The 20,430-nt window shown below is 39.2% G+C and overlaps 1 protein-coding gene across 5 annotated transcripts in view; it reads left to right on the forward strand.

Moving 5' to 3' along the window:
- Positions 1 to 2,735: 2,735 nt before the first annotated feature.
- Positions 2,736 to 20,430, forward strand: part of SESTD1 (SEC14 and spectrin domain containing 1) — a 54,782-nt gene continuing 37,087 nt past the window's right edge. The window contains exons 1-5 of one of the 5 annotated variants that reach the window (XM_032692893.1): positions 2,736 to 2,940; positions 6,071 to 6,130; positions 6,787 to 6,889; positions 14,996 to 15,075; positions 18,438 to 18,546. In XM_032692893.1, the coding sequence (XP_032548784.1) occupies positions 15,021 to 15,075; positions 18,438 to 18,546 (164 nt within the window). In that variant the 5' untranslated portion in view covers positions 2,736 to 2,940; positions 6,071 to 6,130; positions 6,787 to 6,889; positions 14,996 to 15,020. Of the gene's footprint in view, positions 2,941 to 3,230; positions 3,250 to 6,070; positions 6,131 to 6,786; positions 6,890 to 9,344; positions 9,373 to 14,995; positions 15,076 to 18,437; positions 18,547 to 20,430 lie in introns of those variants that run through there. The other 4 variants (XM_032692897.1, XM_032692894.1, XM_032692895.1 and 1 more) reach the window with 4 other exon arrangements.

A 20,430-nucleotide genomic window follows, 5' to 3' on the forward strand; every position in this document is an offset into this window, starting at 1 on the left:
TCCAGCCTGCCTGGTGCAAGGCTGTGCCCGGGAGCATCTCCCTGTGCCCAGTGGCAAGTGGAGCAAGAGCGAAGATGTGTAGCAGGGCCATGGTGTTGCGCAGGAGGGCCACTGTCACACCTGGTGGCACCTGAGGTCAGTGTCACCAGTGCCACCATGAGTTGGGGTCCACTAGAACTATATGGGCGTGTTGTTTGTTTTTCTTTGAAGGCTGATTTTTCTAGAAGTACAGCAACTGAAGCTGGAAGCAGTAACTGTGTTGTGAGAGCGCTGCTCTGCCTTTAACAAAGGCTCTGTTGTGCTGGCACACAGCACAGCTCCCAAAGCTCAGGATGTTTTCAGCCTATTTACTTTCATTTGTATTTGAGCAAATCTGGCATGTCTGCTGGGGAATAATAGCATGTATTAAAGTCCATTTCAATCGAATGGATCCTTGATACAAAAATGTACTGTGATTTGTTCCTACTGGCAGTTTGCATGGAAAAGGCAATTAACTACAACTCTGAACTGATGGTATGACCTTAAACAAAATTAATCATGTCAGATTCTGTCCTGGAAAAGCATTCAGCAGAGTACAGATGGAAAAGGAAAGTCAGAAAACTTGATGCAACATCTTGATACTTAAACTAGCATATCTCCAGCCAATTGAGAGTGACTTTTGGGTTACTCTGTTTTATGGAAGCCACTGCAAGAGTTCTGCCCCTCCTGTCTGTAGGAGGAGTTTCGTTCAGTCGTTGAGAAGAGATTCCAATTGTGACTGGAAACACAGAGAAGTAGGATTTATGTCCTTATGGCCTGAATTCTCCTCTCCCTCTCCTTCTTCCTCTCCCTCTCCGCCTCCTCTCCTCCCCTCCCCTTTCCTCCCCTCCCCCAAAAGTAACCATGAGAACATTTACTAGGGTGAATGAGTTCATGTGTACTGAAGATTTTGAGATCCACAAGCCAAAACAAAAGCACCCAACATAAATAGGCACACTTTCCTTTATTGTATAGGCTGTGTGATAGGTATGGTACACAGAATGTAATATCTGTACTTAGGAAGGGTCTTAGAAGTGTGAAATAACAAAGAAAAACTCAAGCATGACGATCAGCCATAGTTTTCCCTTTGTTGATTTTAGTCTTGGTCCTTTTAAAGATTAGAGATATATATGTCAGTGAGTCCCACTGAGTTTTTACATGTGGTGGACATTGTTGCTGGGTATCAGAACACTTATCTAGTGTTCTGAAATACTATTTGTCCTACACTCATAGATTACAAAGATACAGCCTGTGGGATCTCAAGTAAATATTGATGAGTAGTGAAAGCTTCTTTCTATTATCTTACCTTTGCCCCCATGTATGCAATAAGCATAAATGTAGAAGAATGACCTAAAAGTTATATCTAGCATATTCTTAAATCATTAGGGAATACGTTTAAAATATTACTAAAATTTTCCACTTTTAATAAAGTAAAAATAATTTTTTTTGGTTCTCTACAGCAAATACTTTTGGTGGGAAGCTGATGAAGATCATTTATCCCTGTTTATCTCTACAGGTTGTTAAGGAAGTCATTTTGCTCTTTCTCTTTTTTTGCTGCTGCTGTTTTAAGTATTCTTCCAGGAAAGAAAGACCCAACAGAGAAGATATGTTTTCGAGGTTGGCAGGCCTTAGCTGATAGGCCTCATCTGGAAATTTTGATAACGATTCTTTAGCTCTTACATGTCCAGTGGGTGGTGTTGCTGAGAGAGGGACAGCTTTCTGAGTCAGCAGAGGCCAGGGATGAGGTCAGTACCACAGGCATGCCCCGATGGTGACGCTGAGGGCGATGGCTGCAGCAGATGTTGACTGGGCAGCCACCAGGAAAGGTGGCGAACAGAGACATTTCTGCAGACTCCATTTTGAGGGAAGAAACAAAGCAGTTGCAGCCTCTGTGAGACAGTTTTCATATCTGGAATGAGATTCAGTAAATTACATTCATTTGCTCTGGAAATAACAAGAGCAAAATTACAGTTAAAACAGAGTTTGCAGAAGCCAACTTTTAAAAGACCCATTATGTAGCTTAACAATGATGTGGTCAGCAGGAGATTTAAGACTGACGGCAACCTGTCCTAGGGCAGTTAGGCTGAATCCAAGACAAGTGTCCTGGCCAGCTTTCTTCACAGAATTTCTTTCTGCATTTTTACTTGTGTTATTTTAGTCTTGGCATGACAGAATTTTAGAGTCCTTGTCCAGGAGCTGGGACAGACAATGGATTATTAGTGGCCATCAGAGGGGAAACAAAATATATGTCAGTGCCGAGCTGGACTCGATGATCCTTTTGGGGCCCTTCCAACTCTGGATATTCTGCGATTCCATGACTGTTGAAACACTGGTGGCCCCGCGGGTAGTCGACCCCTGCCTGAGGCACTATCAGCGGCCAGCGTTCACCTGTGAGCCCCTGGACGCGCTATCAGCACGCACATGGATGTACCTCCACAGAGCAAAGCACGAATACTCTTATCCTAGCAGGGCTGCCAGCGCTAAAAACTCCGCATCGGGCTGACTCCCGCTTGTCCTACGCCGAGTACTGACCGCGGCTCCTCCGTCAGCTGCGGGCCCGGGCCGGGCGGTGCCGCGGCCTGCGGAGCTCAGCGTCGGCACGGGCGCATTGTGTGCCGGCGGGGCGGGGCTCCGGGCCGGCTCCGCGAGGGGCGGGCGGGCGGTACCGCGGCTCCGCGCCCGGGGCGGGGGCGGCGCTGGGCCGAGGGCAGCGGAGCGGGGGCGGGCCCGCCAGCGCCCGGCGCTCACCGTCTCCTTGCCGACGGAGGAGGGGTCGGAGCCGCCCCCGTCCCCAGGGGCTGCCGCCGGGCGGCCGAGGCGGTGCGAAGCGGCCGAGGGCAGCCACCGCAGCCCGACTAGAGCGGGCGGGTCCAGGCTCCGCCCCGCGTCCTCCCAGCCCGGGCACCCGCAGCGCCGCACCGGGTGAGTACCCGCGTCGGGAGGGGGCTCTGCCCTCGCCGCAGCCCCGCACAGGGCAGCGCAGGCCCTGCGGCCTGGCCGCGCTTTGTTCCCGGGCGGCGGCGGTGGGGCCGCGGGGCGCTCCGCTGTGCTCCACTCTGCTCCGCTCCGCCGGGCGGCGGCGGCTCCCAGCCCGCCCGGGGGTGGCCGTGGCCCGGCCGTGCGGCAGGGCAGCCCCCCCACCCCTCCCGCTGCCCTTCGGCGGGTCCCGCCGGCTGCTCCCGTGCCGGGGGCACGGGAGGTCGGTGCGGCCCAGGGGAACCCGCGCAACAGGTTTGGGTATTGTTCGTGCCGCCGCTACATACGTGGCGGGGGGGCTCCCCAGGGGGGCTCCCGAGGGGCCGCCGCCGCCGGCGGAGCTTTTGCCTTTGTGCGGGCGCGGGAGGGCGGCGGCCCCTCTCGCCGGGCCCCGCCGCGGGTGTCACGGCAGGCTCGGGGGGAAGGAGAGGGCTCCGGGCACGGAGAGCACACCGGAGGGAGACGGGGGCGGGAGCCGGCTCTCGGCTCGCAGATCCGCTTGGCTGCAGTGGGATTTTCCCGGTGTGTGGCCAGTGGTCAGTCCAGCGGCGGGCTGGGGGGAACGAGTCACGGCCGTGTCACCGCCGCGGCGGCGGGCGCTCCAGGGTTTCTGGAAGCGCTGCCTGGTCGGGAAGCTGATTCACTGTTGAAGCTGTGGTTGCTCAAAGCCGTGGTTATCCTTGCTTTGATTTTTGACAGGTCTATTGTCTATCAGTTTTGCCTTTTCCCCCCGTAATTGTAGCGTCCCTTGCTACTCCTGAGCAGAGCTTCTTAGCCAGGCAATTGTAGGAAGGCGATGCTCTAAAGCACCCTTTTTCTTAAGGAGTTTGAACGAGTGTATGGAAGCAAGAGTAGAGACAATTAGTGGAGAATGGCTCTTTATTTTTTGTTTTGTAAGTTTTTTAATGAGCAGAATTGGTAAGGCTTATGTAGGTATGTATTAATAGATGCTTTTTTCCGTTGTTCTCTCATCTTTCTTCATCCCAAAGGAAATGGGGACCAACGTCCTCTCCATTTTTAGTATTGCAATGTCTGCATTGTCCTAACAATTAGATCTTGATTTTGTTCATACATTAAAATTCCCTATGATGAAGAAATACTGTGGGTTTTTCCCCTTTTTCTCCATTGTGTGACATCACCTGCTAAGATTCAGTGTATAGTAAATAGTGAATACTGTTATTACATGATAGGATTACTGATGGTGATTAATTTCTGTGCTAATAGGGGTTCTCCTTTTTCTGAATGTGAGCTTTTATAGTCCTAATGCTATTGTCTATACCAACAGAAACTTAATACAGAGAAAAGGGGGAAGGTGAACCACAGAATAGAATCAAAGCTTGGTTAGAGAGGCCTGCTGCTTGCTGGTGAGGTGCTCATTGTGCTTTGCTCTGTCGGGGAAAAAAGCAACAAGGCAGAGCACTGGAACAGGCTGCCAAGGGATATTGTGGTGTCTCCTTCTCTGGAGATTTTCAAAACCTACCTGAACACCTTCCTGTGTAACCTGCTGTAGGTGACCCAGCCTGGGCAGGGAGTTTGGACTAGATGATCACCAGAGGTCCCTTCAACCCTGATGATTCTGTGGTTGTGTGAAAACCTCCTGTCAAAACTAAGAGGAATTACAATGTGGTTTTTACTGATGGATTTTAGGATTTTGCACAATTCTTTGTCATAGATTGCTGCTTGAAGAATCCTGTAAAATCACTCAGCAAACTGTTTTTCCTAGTGGAGTATGCTAATAGATGATATTTTATTTGCAATTTAGTTGATCTGTAACATCAGTTTTTCTAGAAATACAAGTTAAGAAATAGAAATAGATGTGTTTTTAAATTTCTTGTAAGAAAAAGTGGTGTGATGTCTCCTGGAGTTGTAGGCTATAATTCTAAATGGGCTGTGGATTCCTGTTTCTCGGTAAAGTTTGCGTAAACAGGAAAAGTGTACATAGTTTTGTTATTTTCTGTCAACAGAATAAAGGAGTCAGGTGAAGTTCAGCTCAGTTTCAGTTGTCTGCTGCATGAGAGTGGTAGTAGGAAGGGGAACTGGAGAAACTTCTGGAAGAACTTAAATACAATGCTACATAGCTGTCAAAGAGTCCGTAGGAATAGAACATTAAGAGGAACACCTTTATTCTCCAGTTACTATGGTTGGGTGGGGAAATACAGAACACCTTCAATAGGTAGCTTCTGATAAAATAAACAGAGCCTACCCTAGAAATGATGTTGCAGGATTTCCACTGTGCCTGTTCTTAAGCTGTCTTGAGCACTTGCTATTGATGTTTTTGTTCCTGATCCATAGGTGTGTCCTCTTGCCTTCTCTCCATCTTTTTGAGGCTGACTAGAAAACTTCCATTTTTTTTTAAATTTAAAACTTACTGTTAGTTAAATTACTGTACTGATTGCTATTACTGTAAAACCAGTGAAGTGTGTTTGTCATCTTGGCTTCACCTGTTATACAGCATAGGCTAATTTTGACTTCTTGGGAGGTGTTGGTGGATTTCATTTGGTGGGTGGAATTTGATCAAAGTTTCATGCAAGTCTTAAAGCATTTGCTGAGGTTTAATGTTTGATACTTATATGTTAATTCTGCATCTTCTAATATAAATAGGGACTATTTAAATTTTTTTATTCAAGTTATAATTTGCCTTTTTAAATTTTATAGCGGTGAGTAACTTCGTAGCAATGCCTTCTTCCTCTTCACAAGAAAACCCACTAGCATTGTTGAATTTTCAATTTAGCCTAAAACTCAGTGTAGGTTACCTCTGATTGAAAGCAGACTGCAAGGATTCTGGTTTTTGTTACTTTCCCGCTGCTTCCGGTGCTGCCTCAGGAGCATTGCCTGCTAATTGTAAACAATGTTGATGTCTACCATATGTTTTGGTAGGAAGTATTGGATTCCTGCTGTCCCACTAAACTCAAATGCCTAGTGTACAAGTATTTATGAATATATAATGGCAATGTTGACTCCCCTATCATGTAGCTCTGTAAGAAACCCTTGTTTTCAGCCTCCAAGGAAATAAAGTCTTAGATTGAGTATTAAAATCTAAAAATATAGTCAAATACTTTTTCATTTGAATTTGCAGAATCTGGGATCTGGAACTCAAACTTGTAACCCTAACAGACATTGCATTCCAGTACCAATGGTAAGTAAGATAAATCTCTTCCAAAAATGAGATCTCTACAATTTTCATTTCTTTGTATTTGGTCCTTATGAAGCTTTGATACTGGTGAGTAGACTACATAGAACAATATTTTTGCAGTTGGTTTTGTAAAAACTTATTTAGGTTTTATCTCATGCCTTCATTAAGTTACTTGCTTTACTTTGTTTTCATTTTGTGACTTTTAAAAAAAAATCTATAAAAGGCGCTATAACATAACCAAAGCTGGAGTTATGTTACATGGTTTGTGCAGCCCTCAGTGCAGCCTGTGTTACTGTGTCTTGTGTGGTGTTGGTGTCTCACAAAGAGAGGAGTGTCTGTAAATATATTAGAGGATGCTTAAGCATAAGACTGGAGATAAGTGAATTCTAATGTTAAGAGGGTTCTGTGGTAGTGGGTAAGAGGAAGGAAAGAAATTTTAAAAGCGTGGAGGTAATTGTTGCTGCTCCGATGGTGTTGATAAGCTTGTGTTGGAAGATAAATGAGAGACGAGCACATTGAGCAAATACAAAAATGCATTGGCAAAGCTTTTTACTCTTAAGACTAAGAGTGAGAGATTTTTGAAGTAAGTAACTTTACAGCAGACTCTAAACAAGGAAGCAAGTTAAAATCAATCTGGAGTGTTGTTTTCCTGTTTTCAGGTGAGAAGATGAACTGCTGCATTTTGGACAAGCTGAAGTTTGGAATGCTGAGACATAAAGAACCCATTAAGAAGGAAATTACAATAGTTAAGAGGAGATGAAGGTATGACTTAGGGCTTTGCAGAATCAATAATTCAGGGGAGGTAGATGTAGTAGGCACATGAGAATTTAGAGCCAAGATAAACACCTGTGATGTTGGCAGAGTTGTATTTGAGATGTGATGTAAGAGAGGTATCATGAAGGATAAGTGTTGACCAGACCAAGTAAGGCCAAGAAAAATTGTGTTGAAAGACTAAGACAAATGAATTTGATATTAATTTGATGTTTTGTTCACTAAACAATATCTGTGGCCGAACTTGAGAAAATAAATCCCCTTCTTGAGGGAAAGGATCAGGATGGACACATAATGCATAGATGAAAGTTGCCAAGAGTTGTCTACTTATTGGTATTGGTAAAAGTTATGCTTTCTTTCTAATCAGTATACCCGCAATGCAGGTTGTCTGTTTTCTCTCTGCTGGCGTTCTGTTTGCTGATTCTTTCATTTTGCATTCTAATTTGACCCTAGAAAATAGTGTAACTGAAAAGTGTATAAGTGTTGCATCTATGCAGGATGCTGCAGGTAGCAGTTTAGAAAGCTTGATTTTACGTTTTCTGAAGCGTGTAACCATTTATTTGTTTATTTTTCGGTAGTGGAATGCTACATGTTTTATTTTGAAGGGTTAGGAGAGAGGGTGAGGTGCTGTGGTTACCCCAGGTGGTTGCTGTGGCAAATTTGTGATTTGCAGTTGAAATGTTCAGAGTTTTTATCCTGAGTAAAAAAACTGAAGACATTCGTCAAAGTGAAGGCAAGATTTATTTCTCTTGCACACACTAGTTCAAGGACAGCTCAGATAATGATTTTTGCTTTGTAAAGTAGTGAATTAATGTATTTCTGAAACATTTAGAAACTTAAAAATATGAACAAGATATTTATGTACCAGATCTGATATATTTCAATCTCTTGTACTTTCATGTTTGGTTAACATTAGAAAAATTCTGAAGTTATTTATTTATTCCTTATGAAGGAGTTTTTATTATTATCCTCGTTGTGTCTACCTTGTGCATTGAGGAGGAGGCAACACACAACTGTAATATATTTGATTTTTTGATGCAGAGGAAATTGTGCAGGATGTTTCAAGGTCCACACAAAATCTTACTCTTGAGCTGGAAATATTTTGGTCATGTATCAAACCCAAAGTTTTAGAGATTTATAAATAGTCTTTTTATTAGTCCCTTGTTTGTTTTCTTCTTATTTTGTGTCAGTTTTCTCCACCTAAAGGAGGACTGCTTTTGTGTCTGCTACACTTTTGTCTACACCTTACTTTTCTTTTCAAAAAATAACTTATCCTTTCATACCCCTGCCACTCAAGATGGCTCTCCGTTTAGAGCAGCATTTCTTTTTGCTTCTGTTCAATTGAGTGTCACTATACTGAGCTGAGAAGTGACTCCTGTGGCCCCGAGCCGTATGCACTTGTAGCCAATGCCGAATACGTGTATTGTTATGAAGCTGTAGGTTGTTTTCTTATGTAAGTGTTATAAAAGGAACAAGAAGTTCTAATCTTGCACCCCAGAGGAAAGTGTGTTTTCATTTGCTCCAGACTGCCAGCAGTTGTACTCATCAGTACAGCTGTTTGACTTTGTCTTTTGACTTGGCTGCTTATGGCCTGGACTGTCCAGTCTCATTCCTCCCACTGCCTTAGTTCTTTTTATGAAGTACTGAAGGCAGAAGAGCTCTCTGATCTCTCATCACAAGCTGGTTTTGGACAGTTCCTTAAAGAACTGGTGATACGATATTCATTTTTGCAAGCATTTAAGACTTGTTTATTTGTTTTGATGGGGGTTTTTTGTTTGTTTGTTTGTTTGTTTGAATAGAGGGAGCTTGAAGAGGAGTATATAGTTGGATTTTGCTGTTTGTTGCTTATTTTTCTTCCCCGCAACCTATGACTCAAAAACTATTTCTGTGGGATAATTTGCAATCTGTTTGATTTCTGTATTATTTCCACATGACTTTTGACTAAGTAAAATTTTAAGAGGTAAGCATAAGATTTTTTTTTTTTTTTTTTTAACAGGCCTTAGGCAAGTGTGACAAAGAAGAGCAAATGTCTCGGCCATGCTTTGAACGTAGCATTTCAATTGACCTATTGCTATGTAGAAAGTGGTGGAAGAAGCAGCCTCTTAAATTTCATAATTTTGTGTATTCTGTGGTAACTTGATAGTGTTAAATGAGTTGGGACTGTACCAGATGACTGCAGCTTCTGCTGGTTTGACTGCCTGTTGCAAGGGAGGGAGGGTAGATTGGTCTTCTGTTACCTGTGTAACACCCTACAAGGGCAAGCGGTAGGGTTCTGCAGGAAGGTAAATATGGTGTCTCTCACTGTAAATATGACAGAAAAGGGAATATGGAGATGCATCCAAAACCTGTGACTTATTTTCTCTACTATTCTAGATTAAAGAAGCCGAAAAGCTGCTGTAACTTAGCATAGACCATGTGTGTTTGGCTTGGACTGAGGCTGAAAAGGGTAGAAAACTCTAGCAAGGTATCATTTTGTATGTCAGCTGCTGTAGCATCATTGTGAACGTCTGTGTGTATTTCTTTGGGTTGGAGCAAGCCTGCCCTCTGTGAACATGGCCTGTGCATCCAAGGAGTGCTCTTCTTTGAAGTGTGCTAATTGCTGCACAGTATCCTGTAGTTGACCTTGTTGTATGGAAAGACTGAGGTGTTGGTATTGTGTTTCACAGCTGTACATGCAGATGTTATTGTACATCCTTAGTTATATTTTTTTCTGTGCTTGGTACTCTTCCTTCTTTTCTCTCCTTCTGGCTTTTGCTTGAAGTCTGAGGAAAAGCTCTGCCATTCTGTGAAATGAATAGTTGACTGAGATCAAAGTTAAAACTCAGGTGCACGATGTCTTTCTTCTCAGATGGCATAACCTCTTACTCACCTGTTCTCCATTTGCTGGTTTGTTATTCATTATACTGTTCATCACTTTTTTGTTGCTCATCTTTTTATTTCACTTTTCACAGAATGTTGAGGAGTTGAAAAAAGGGTGGGAAACAAATATGAAAGATGGGTTAAATAGAGGAAGTAGTTAACAGACAGCTCTTCCAAATTCTATTGTTAATTGTAGTTAAAAGACAAAGCCTGTTATGAGGTAAGACTTGAACCTTCAGGTGAAAATGGAGCAGAAGAATTGGAATTTTTCCAAGCTTAGATTTGGCATGGGCATGCCAATGTGCTTTTGGATCATGGCCTAGCATGCTGTTAACCCCAGCTTTAACCCAAATCAGAGCACGTTTTCAATCTGTCCATTCAACTGCCATAGCAAGTTACTGAGCTACACTAACTGTGTATGTGTAATGGAAATGACATTGTGTGGTTGCATTTTGCTTTAAACTAGCTTACATACTCATGAAATCTACTGAGTCTATGGTTTTTATTTTCTTAATACTTATTGTGAATTAGCAGGTTATAGAAGATCAGGAATATTTTCACTGTGTACAACTTCAAAATCAGACATAAAACTCAAGTATGCTTTTTTAATGGATAGTTTTTACAGATAGTAAAAAAAAAAAATACAAAAGTGGTTGAAAAAGCAAAAAGTTTAATTTGATCTTCCCTAAATATCTGGATTTACCTTTTCTCCTGAGGTCTTAAAGGGCTCTAATATTAAATATTTATTACTGCTGTTCGTAATATGTTAGGGTAAAAGTCAAACACTGCATTTGAGTACATAATCTGATATTCATCTGTCATGTTTTATTATTATTTTGAAACTGTCCAGCTGAGTGGATCAGTTTCATGTGCTTTTTAATTGAAGACAGCATTAACTAATGAATATTTACAGCCTTTTCCTATTTTTGGGGGCAGGTTTGTGTTTCTTAAGTTACCCTGGAGACACCTTTGTTTGTGTTTTCTCTTAGTGCAACTTAACTGTGGGAGAGATGACATCCTTTAGTGTAATTGTGATATTCAGCCTTCTCTGTCTTTCACACATGGGTTTTATTTCTGTGTGGGACAGATGAACTTGTTTTAAGCTGATCCAGGGAAAGAGTGGAGTAAGACTTTGTGGGTTGAAGTTAGCATCTGAAAAAGCCTGCATGAAGTTATTAATTTTGAAGATCTGCAATTCAGAAGTTGATTTTAAAGGAAAAAGTATTTTCATCCTGTATGATTTGAGGCTTTTTTTTTCCCTCGTACTTCAGAATGTCTATTGTTATTTGTGCTATTGTTTGTGCCTGGATTTGCAAGCTGCTACAGTTTTGAATGTAGCTGCCCATCTGCTGCTTGGTTATTTATAGGCAGATTTGTGGAACTCCTTCTAATCTCTCAAGTCTTCAAAAACATTAATGAATTAAACATCACAATACTCTTGTAAAAAGAGAATTAGATGGAGGGACTGAATGGAGACTAAAAAGGATAAATGACTTGCTGAAAGCCACATGTATATTTCATAGCAGAACAGCAAATAGAAACCAGATTTTTTTTCTTACTTTTAGTCCTGTGGTTAGCAGACCAGCTACACAGATTTGTGTGATACATGATAAGGGAATGAAGAAAGTACTCGTTCTCTGAAACTTGCAACAGATGCTCGTGAACAGTCTAACCCATTTAAAGACCTTGTACCATGTACTGAGAGTATTAAATGTTTCAGGTCTAATGAATATGAATAAACATGTTAATATTAATTCTCATTAAGCCTGAATTTGGTTTGATTATTTTTGATAAGTGGTTTCCACTGGGCTGCTTAGAAAGAAAACACCTGTTACTTGCAGGGCAGCTTTTCTCTGACATCTTACTTCCAGCCGTCCAGTCAATGGGAGTCTGTCAACTTGTCCCTCTGCCCTCTATCTTTAATAGACTTTTAGAATGGTTTTAAACAGAGTCTGGACATTGGTTCTTATTTTTTTTTAATGAAATGACATTAAGGATGGGTAGCACAAAATGCAGGTGATATTGTTTATTCATCAAAAATTCTGCTCTTTTATGATAAGTTACTCATTGTTCTTATTGTGTGTGAATTTTGTGGATTTTTTTTTTTTTTGAATGAACTTCTGAAATTTTAGACTTCTTGGAGTAAAACAATGTACTTTATGGTCTTTCCAGAGCCTAGAAATGGCAGAGGATGCAGCCTACCAAGTTACAATTTGATTTCACATTGGAGTGCAGCCTGAAATATCGTTTGTCTTTTTACCTGTTCTGTAATTTTTTAAACTATTTGTTTACTGTCTTCCCAACCTCTCATCCCCTCCTTAATATATACATTTTTTGTCTAAATATTTAAGAGAATTTTCTCCATAAGTAGTATTAGTTTCTACTTGTCAAGGGGATTGGAAGAGTTTTCTATTTCACTGGAACATCTTTCAGATATTTAGGTTTGAAATACAAATATTATGTGAATTTAGTGTTGCCGCCTTTCTGTGGAAATTCTCAAAAGAATGAATGCATTGTTGGGGACTGACATTACTATACTGATTAAAAAACCAGAAAGGTTAGGTAGTTCTAAACAAGTCCAGTGAGGTTCTTCAGTGTGTATGCAAGAAACATGTTAAATGAAAGAACTACAAAGTTTTCAGCATATGGCATTTCAATTGGCAAAGTAGGCTGCAGGTGGGCAATTTCTGAAATTCAGCAAACAAATTTAACCTCTTTAATTTGTTTTGTATCTGTAAAATTCCAGGATATAAAAGTTATGTCTTTGGAAGTGATAAAATGCAGCTTCTGAAGAATTTCACTTTCCTCAAGTGAAATCTGTTTTCTTCAGTGTTTGTTTTTCTTCTGTAGCTTTTTTCTATGTAATGAGTCCAAATGGGTTTTTTATTAATGAATAGACACTGAATCTGTTTCTTTCAGCTAAACGGTGGTACAGCTTTGAGCAGCAAATCATTCTTTCCTCATGCTAAATTGAGAGCTTGATGGACAGTTTTAAGAGCCTGTCATTTTGTCTTCCTCCAAACAAATCGAAGTCTTTACATGTTATTTGTAGGTCTAAATACACTTGGATCTGCTTTTAAGCAGTGTACCTTTTGGTAACTCCCAGTGGAAAGTAGATGCCAGCTGTCTTGAAATTGTTTCACTTTCCAACATTAAAAAAAGACATTTTGTTTAATTCATCCTGAGATTCTCTGGAGTGTTAAAGGATGCTCAACTTGTTTTTTAAACATAAAGATTTTTTTTCTGGTATGTTCTGATAGCCTACTCTGATGAGTTTTCTTGTAGATGAGTCCCAACGGAGTTTTCACAGAGGAGAGGTAATTGTAAAATTTAAGAGTTTCTGGAACAAAGGCCCGGTGTTTGGACTGATCAGCAATTGTTGTAATTGCTCTGACTCACCTCCCTCCACTCTGAACAGAATGCTTCATTTGGTTCCAGGAAATACTGAATAAAAGAACTATTTTGATCCATGGACAGTGCCACTACTGTGGCAGAAAGCCAGGCCGTGCTTTCACATTAAACAAATAGGTCTTTTCAGAACTGCAAAGAAACATCTCCCCAGAGTCAGTAAGTTGATGCAAACTTTTGTTCGTATGAGAAAGTATGAAGATAAAGTGTGTGTAGGTTTGAACTTTACTCCTTGATTATAATAAAGAGGCATTTGTAATAATTTTAAAATATAACCTGGGGAGGGGAGGGAAGAATCATTCAGGTACACTTTCCACATCTAAAAAAAATAAAAATTAAAAAAAGTCCTGCCAAAGTTTAATAGCTTACACTGAGTGGTTTGAGAGACAGAAATTATTGCCTGAGTAATTCTTGAATTTTGTGATTTTTGCAACAAGTAACATACACATTTTTGTTCAAAGCACAAAGGTAACTTTAATAGGATGCTTTTCTGAGTAATTGTTTGAAGTGCAGGCCGTCTTGGGACTCAGTTTCCTGAAAGAACTGAAATTTGTTTGTTTCCTTCTGTAACATTTCAAATGTGTATTTATATAATTGGCAAAAATGACAAATATGGAGATTTTGAGATAAGAGATTGGAGTGAATATTGTGACACATTACACATTGGAACAGGTAGAGACAGTAAAAAGTTGTTGAAATGGGTTTTTTTCTGTTTTATAGTAATATAATAATAATTCTTTTTTTGTTGTTTGTAATGAAGCTCATTGTTTTAACATGAAAATGAATAACTATTCTGTTTTATCTCAGGCTCTCTATTTGGATTTCTCTGAGTTTGTTGGGGTTTTTTTTCTCCTAGATCATTTATAGTTTTGATTCGGTTAACTTCCCCCATACCAGGAAAAAAACGTTCTATTTGTGTGCATGAATGCTGAAGTATCCAGATGGAGAACTCCAGGTTGCAGTCTGAAGCCCTGTGTCTGGAATGAAAGAAAAAAAAAAACCAACTTGATCTGTTTTTTATTTTGACTGGATTCTGGTGCATATCTTGGAATTGTATTTTTGTGCAGAATTAGGTTTTTTAATTAAATGGATTGATTTGTGCAAGTGTGAACTTGAAGTTACAAACAGATGCCAGTTGCTACTTCGTGTAGGCTGGAAGAGGAGGTTGCAGTTCAAGCATCCTATGGGTTTGTCAATGAAACACAAGCTTAATCACAGTAAATTGCTGTTCACAATGCAATAAAAATGTCATGAGGGTAGGAAGGAGGCAAAAGGAGCAGAAGCATTTCCAGGTATAGGTTAAACATGATTACTCAGTTTTTTGGATGTTTTTCTTCAAATGAAGACCTGCTAATGGCAAGATAATGGCAGTGTCCTGACATACATGTAGCATAACATATTTAGAGAATTATTATATTCTTGGTAATATGAGAGAGACTGTACAAAAGTGCAGTCTTGTTTGCACTTATTTTACATCTGAATGAGCAAACAGATGATCTACCTGTAAATTAATTGCAGTTTAATAAGATTGGGAAATGGGACTTCTGTATAAATTATCTTGGTGTCCTTGGCTGAGGTTCTGCATTGGTTTCTGTGGTTGGATTCTTTGTTCCCCCCCAGTGAGGAGAAAGAAATATTTAACTGATTATTTGCATGGATAAAGGCATATGATAATGTTTTTTCTTAACTTTTTACAATACTTTGGATTTTGGTTACAATGTTCTGTGCTTCCATCAGAAAAGTACAAAAGTGTTGTGTCCAGTGCTCACTGTAGTGAAACACTGCATTTGATTTCCCATGCTTGACAACTTTTAACTTCTTGTGTTTCAGAGCTGTGAAAATTATCTGAAGTAGAATGGAAGCTTCAGTAATATTACCCATTCTGAAGAAGAAATTGGCTTTTCTTTCAGGTATGATTTCAGTTTTCCTCAGCTGGTTCCTCCCTGCATAATTTGGATGGTATATTTAAATTGGTTATTTGTGTTTGCTGGATGTATTTAGTGGAAATATATTGTTGGTTAGTGCTTTGTCACATTTCAAAAGAATCTCTGAAACTTTTAATCTAGTAGCCAAACTATTGCTGTTGGCATTTAGGGCTTGGTTTTGCTGTAACCTGTAACTCAACCCAAAAAGTTGTTGACAGGAAGTCAGTCCATATATAAAAGAGTGATAATATAGCAAACATCCAAAAATAATGCTTTCTGGGGTTTTTTTTAATTTTTTTTAGAAATACGGAGTGAATATTTTCAGGATTTTCTTTAGAAAATTTTTCCTTCATTTTTACCCATCTTTTCTCCAACACAGAAACAGGTGGAAGCAGAATTAGCCATGCATTGCAACAGTTTGATTATTGCCAAGTAGTTAATTCAGGAAAGTAATTATGCACTGTAATTATCCTTGTATTTATTAAAACTTCTTGAATCTTAGTTTGAAGGTAACTTTCTTCTCCTCATGCCAATAAAAAAAAAGGAAGGGAATACTTGAAATGATGAATGACATTCTCTGCTGTCTGGTTTCACTGCTGTCATAGATAGCTGTGTTTGTTCTTGGTGTTTGATGGTATCATTTACTGTAGGTAGGTAACTTGCAGAACACTTGTCAACTTCACAAATTGAAGTGTTGCCTTAAATGTTCTTCTGGTTTAGTTTATTTTAGTTTATTTTTTTAATTAGTCTAGTTTAGCCGACTCCAGTCACTTAAGAAGTGAAACCTGTTCTTTTTGTTGATAGAATGTTTTACTTTGAATTTACCTACTGTTCCCAGCAATTGCAAATCAAACAATTCCTGTTTAAAAACAAATAAGCAAACCCCTAAAACTCAATTCACATTAAAGCCTGGGACCAGTGGGGAGTTTCTTCCACAGGAACAGCAGATGTGTAGTATGGTGACTGTTCAGTATTCTACTGCAAGGGGAAGTTTTCACTAACTAGAGTGCATTTTCAATTTGCAATTAAATCTGCCTGATCCGTTTTGAAATACAAACATTCTTAGTGGAAAGTAATTTATTGAGTGCATTTTAAATGTTAGGAACCTTTCTGAACCTGCATATTTCTAAGTAGGTTTGACCTTTTTGAAATTGGTTGGTATTAATGGATGCTTTAATGTAATGAATGGTAAAGATTCATACACTAGGGTTTTTTTAGTGTTCCTCAGTGTAAGTAAAGGAACTTGACAGAGAAATCAGTTCATCACGTCTCTTTAAATCAATTTTACTCCATATAGTTTCATAAGTAAAAACATACTAATGATTAAAAACGTATCATCAGAAAAATAATATTTTAGGAAGGCATACTGCAGTGCTTATATGCTGAAATCTCTTGGCATTTTTTGAGGTAAGTTGGTACAAATAATATTGTTCCTGCCTTTTTCTGGAAGCAAAACAGTTTTTCTAATGGAGCAGTGTCTCCTCAGATTTAGAATCCATGGCTGTGTAGGTTTCTTGCTGGTAGGTCATTACAAATAGCAGGGGAAAAGAGACAAGCTACTAACTCAGCAAAAAACCTTGAACAACCACTTTGGTGCAAAATTAATTATTTTTTTTTTTTGTGGTGCTCTAAGTTCTTTTCCTTAACTTAAATGTATTTTCAGTGTAGCAACGTTTACAAGCTGAGGGAAAACCTGTCAGTTGTTACACAAGATGACTTGTAAGGAACTAATAATTTAGATAATTGTTACGGTCTTCTTGTGAAATGTCAAGAGATTATATTTTTGGGGGTTTGAGTTGTGTTTTGTTTAGTCAGTTCAGCAAATGCTGTTTAAATCCAAGTATTTTTCCTTCCTTTTCTCTGCTTCTTCACTCCAATTTTCAGGCTTTCTGTCATTCAGAAACAGAGAAGGGTGAACAATCTATAATAACTCTTGCTTTAAACTGAGACACCCTCTTAATTTCTGCAGAAAGCATCTGTCCATTTGTCCTTTCTCGTACATCACCACTCTTGAATTCTTCTGTTTAGAAATACAGTTATTAAAAAGTGTGTTGCTGTTTTCCAGCAAAAATTCTCTCCCAAAAAAGAGAAAGGGAGGGGAACACAACTATTGCAATGGATGACTGAAAGCAGTCAGTCCTTTATGAAGATGTGGAAAATGTGTGTGTATCAGTGGATTTTTAAAACTCTTTGGAGAACTTGCAAAGCTTTGGAAACAAGGAAAAAAACCTGTAGCAATTAAGTGTCCAACATATGTTGTGTAAGCAGTGTTTGTTCCTTATCTTGCCTGCATCTCATGGATGGGGAGAATTCTTATCAAATTATGTCAATGTATGTGTATGCATCTTGCAAGGATTACTGAGCTCATGTGGTTTGTCTTATTTCACAGCTATTACTGTTCTGTAAAAAGTTGTTCTTACTGATTAGATAGAACTTCAGCTCTACCATTATTCAAGAACTGCTATGAAGCAAAAACATGATTTAATTGCTTTAACAATGTGAGTTGCACAATTTGAGAATAAAGATGTTCTTTCTCAGGTTATGGAAATTTACTTTCCTTGTTTTTCATCCCAAATAAACCTGTGAGTATAGTTATCTTTGTACAGCTTTTCTAAATTATGGAGAAAATTGTTTAGTAACTGACTCCTACATGTGCTTAAATGTGTTGTGATTGTTTTGTTTCCTTAATAAAATGGATACTGTATTAAAACTTACTGTTGCCAATATTGTTTGTGTAATTTTTACCAGAAAGTTTTGAAAATGCATGTGAAAGATTAAGGCAACTGGTTGGAACTATTTATCTTAAAGAGATGACTGTTATGTGTTTGTAAGTAGGTCTAGAAATAGTTATGTGTTTGATGACTGAATTACCAATTTCAAGTACCTGCCATGGGCAGCCCGTGTGGTACAAAATCCTCCTTTGTGTTGTCAGTGTTTCCAGGAGCTCCAGCTGGAGCTTTTGGGTACATGTTCACCTTGGAAGCTGACCGGGTTTCTGGTGGGCTGGTAGTGTAGAAGGTCTAAGAGATCCTTTTTAACAACATCATCTAGAGATACAAAAATAATGCTTCTGGAACACTTGGTTTGTGTTGTTTATATCGAAAGTATTAGATGAAAAACTGTGACAGCTGTGGATATGGGCTATGCTCTGAAGTGTTGGTGATGTCTTAGATATCAATGTGGTGAATGAATCCTCACAACTGAGAGGTGAAATGTCAGTTGAGATTTTCACAGCAACTTTAAGGATTGCTTTCGTGATGTATTTTGAGACTACTTAACTAAAAAGTATTTATTTTACCTCAAAGTCATCACATTAACTTTCTAATTACTTTCTCGTTCTGAAATAGGAGGGAAGGACAGAAGAAGTGGCCTCATTCTGACAATTCCATTATGCCTTGAACAGACAAGTATGGATGAGCTGAGTGTCACACTAGACTATCTTCTGAGTATACCAAGGTGATTTGAAAGGCATTCAGTTTTCTTCCAGTGGTGGACGGGATCTTTCTAATTTTTTTGAAGTTTTCATTTGCTTTTCAATACCAAATTAATTTTACATAAATGTTTGTCTAGAATGTGATACTGTCTGACTGAATTAAAAATATACATCCCGGTGAGCTAAGGGATATGTACTAAGGCTTGCCTTTGTCCTTCCATTCTGTATATCTGGCTTTTTTGTTTGTTTGTTTTATCTTGTATATTTCTATCCTCCTTTCTTGGGATAGCTTTCATAATTTCTTTTTAATGACAGTGCACTTAAATTACAAAGTAAATTAATGAGCCATTCCCGTCAAACACCGAAATTTGCAAAGGTAAGGTTTCTGAAAGTAAAATAGCTTCCTTCTCTTCCTTTGTTATGTGCCTAATCTTTGTAGCTTGTAGTGCTTCAGTGTGCACTGTCTAAAAATACACAGTCTCACTGAAGTTAGTGATCACCTTAAATGTTTAAAATTAAAATACTGCTTAAATGTGCTGAATGAGGACTTGAGTACTCTCTCATCGATACCTTGCTGTAAAATTGTTGAATAAGTTCTGTGCATGTGACACTGCAAGCTTATAGAGACAGTTTTTGGTCCTGGCTTAGTTACCTGCATTTCTTTTTTTCTTAAGATCCAGAGATTGATCTTTATCATAACTTTGTTTTGTTCTCTTGTGCCACTGATTTAAAAAGCAAAGAAGCCTCTTGGATAAATACTTGGTTTTGTATCCCTTTAAATTTCTCTTCTGGAAACAGAGCAACAGTGGCATAACTAAAGACTGTTCAGTGTACTTTTCTTAGTGTAATCTGTAAATGGTTTTAAAACACAATTAAAGGATCCAATTTTTTTTTTTTTTTACTTAAGGCTTTAAAAAATTCTGATTGGTGAGAGAGAAGCAAAAAATAAATTTAGATTACTTAAAAATAAAAACATCAGTAGGTATATGGGTATATTGCACAATATTTTAATTGTGGAAATTTTAGGGTTTTTCAGACATCTTTGTTGTCTTTTGTAAAGTGATGAAAATACCAAATGGTCATCCACATAAGTCATCTCATTGACTTGAGGGCTTGGCCGTATTTGTGGAACAGATGTAGGCATTCTTGTTCTAGTAAGCATTAATTATTCCACAGTCTCATCCTGATGTATGTCTTTACATATATTAGTGTAACAATAGCTGTCTAAAAACTGAACCAAAGTACTCTTTGTACTCAGTAGAAACTGGGAAATCTGTTTGAAAATGAAGTCAGTGTTCCCACATTTAATGTTCTGTTTGTCAGTTGTGGAAAAAATGACCTCCCTTTTATGGTGGCAGTATGGAAAAGTCATTGTTTTGGTTTGCATGTTGTTCTTCAATGGGAAAATGGCCCAAGCACTTGCCTTTTTTGTTCTGGAAAGGACCATGTTTGAAAAAAGGAGGGGTGAAGGAGGGATGTTGCCCCAAGTTTAGGTAGCTGTCCAGGAAACATTAATGCTACTTTTTCCCCCAAGTTCTGTGTGTAAGGTAACCTTTTAATTCAGTTGTGTGTGATGTGCATTGTAACTGTAACTGGTTTGAGATCTGTGTTCTGGTGTTGATGGCTGGCTGCGTCCAAAATTTGAGAAGCATAACTCCTTAAACTGTCTTGGGTAGAATTTCTTTGGAGCGTGTGTATAAAGCCATTCTGAAACTTCAGACAATTTATTCCTGGTGTTGAGGTCTACTTTTATGCCTTTCTTTGATGCTATTTAAAATTCTCAGATTCTGAAGTGACCTCTTCAGAACTGAAGAATAATAAAAGTGGCAATGCTATGCTGTTGTCTGTGTATACCAAAGTTTGCTTCCTTTGTTGTATCCTCTGTATTGTGGCTCAAATCACCAAGC

Source organism: Chiroxiphia lanceolata, chromosome 7 (assembly GCF_009829145.1).
Source record: "Chiroxiphia lanceolata isolate bChiLan1 chromosome 7, bChiLan1.pri, whole genome shotgun sequence".
Taxonomy (NCBI): domain Eukaryota; kingdom Metazoa; phylum Chordata; class Aves; order Passeriformes; family Pipridae; genus Chiroxiphia; species Chiroxiphia lanceolata.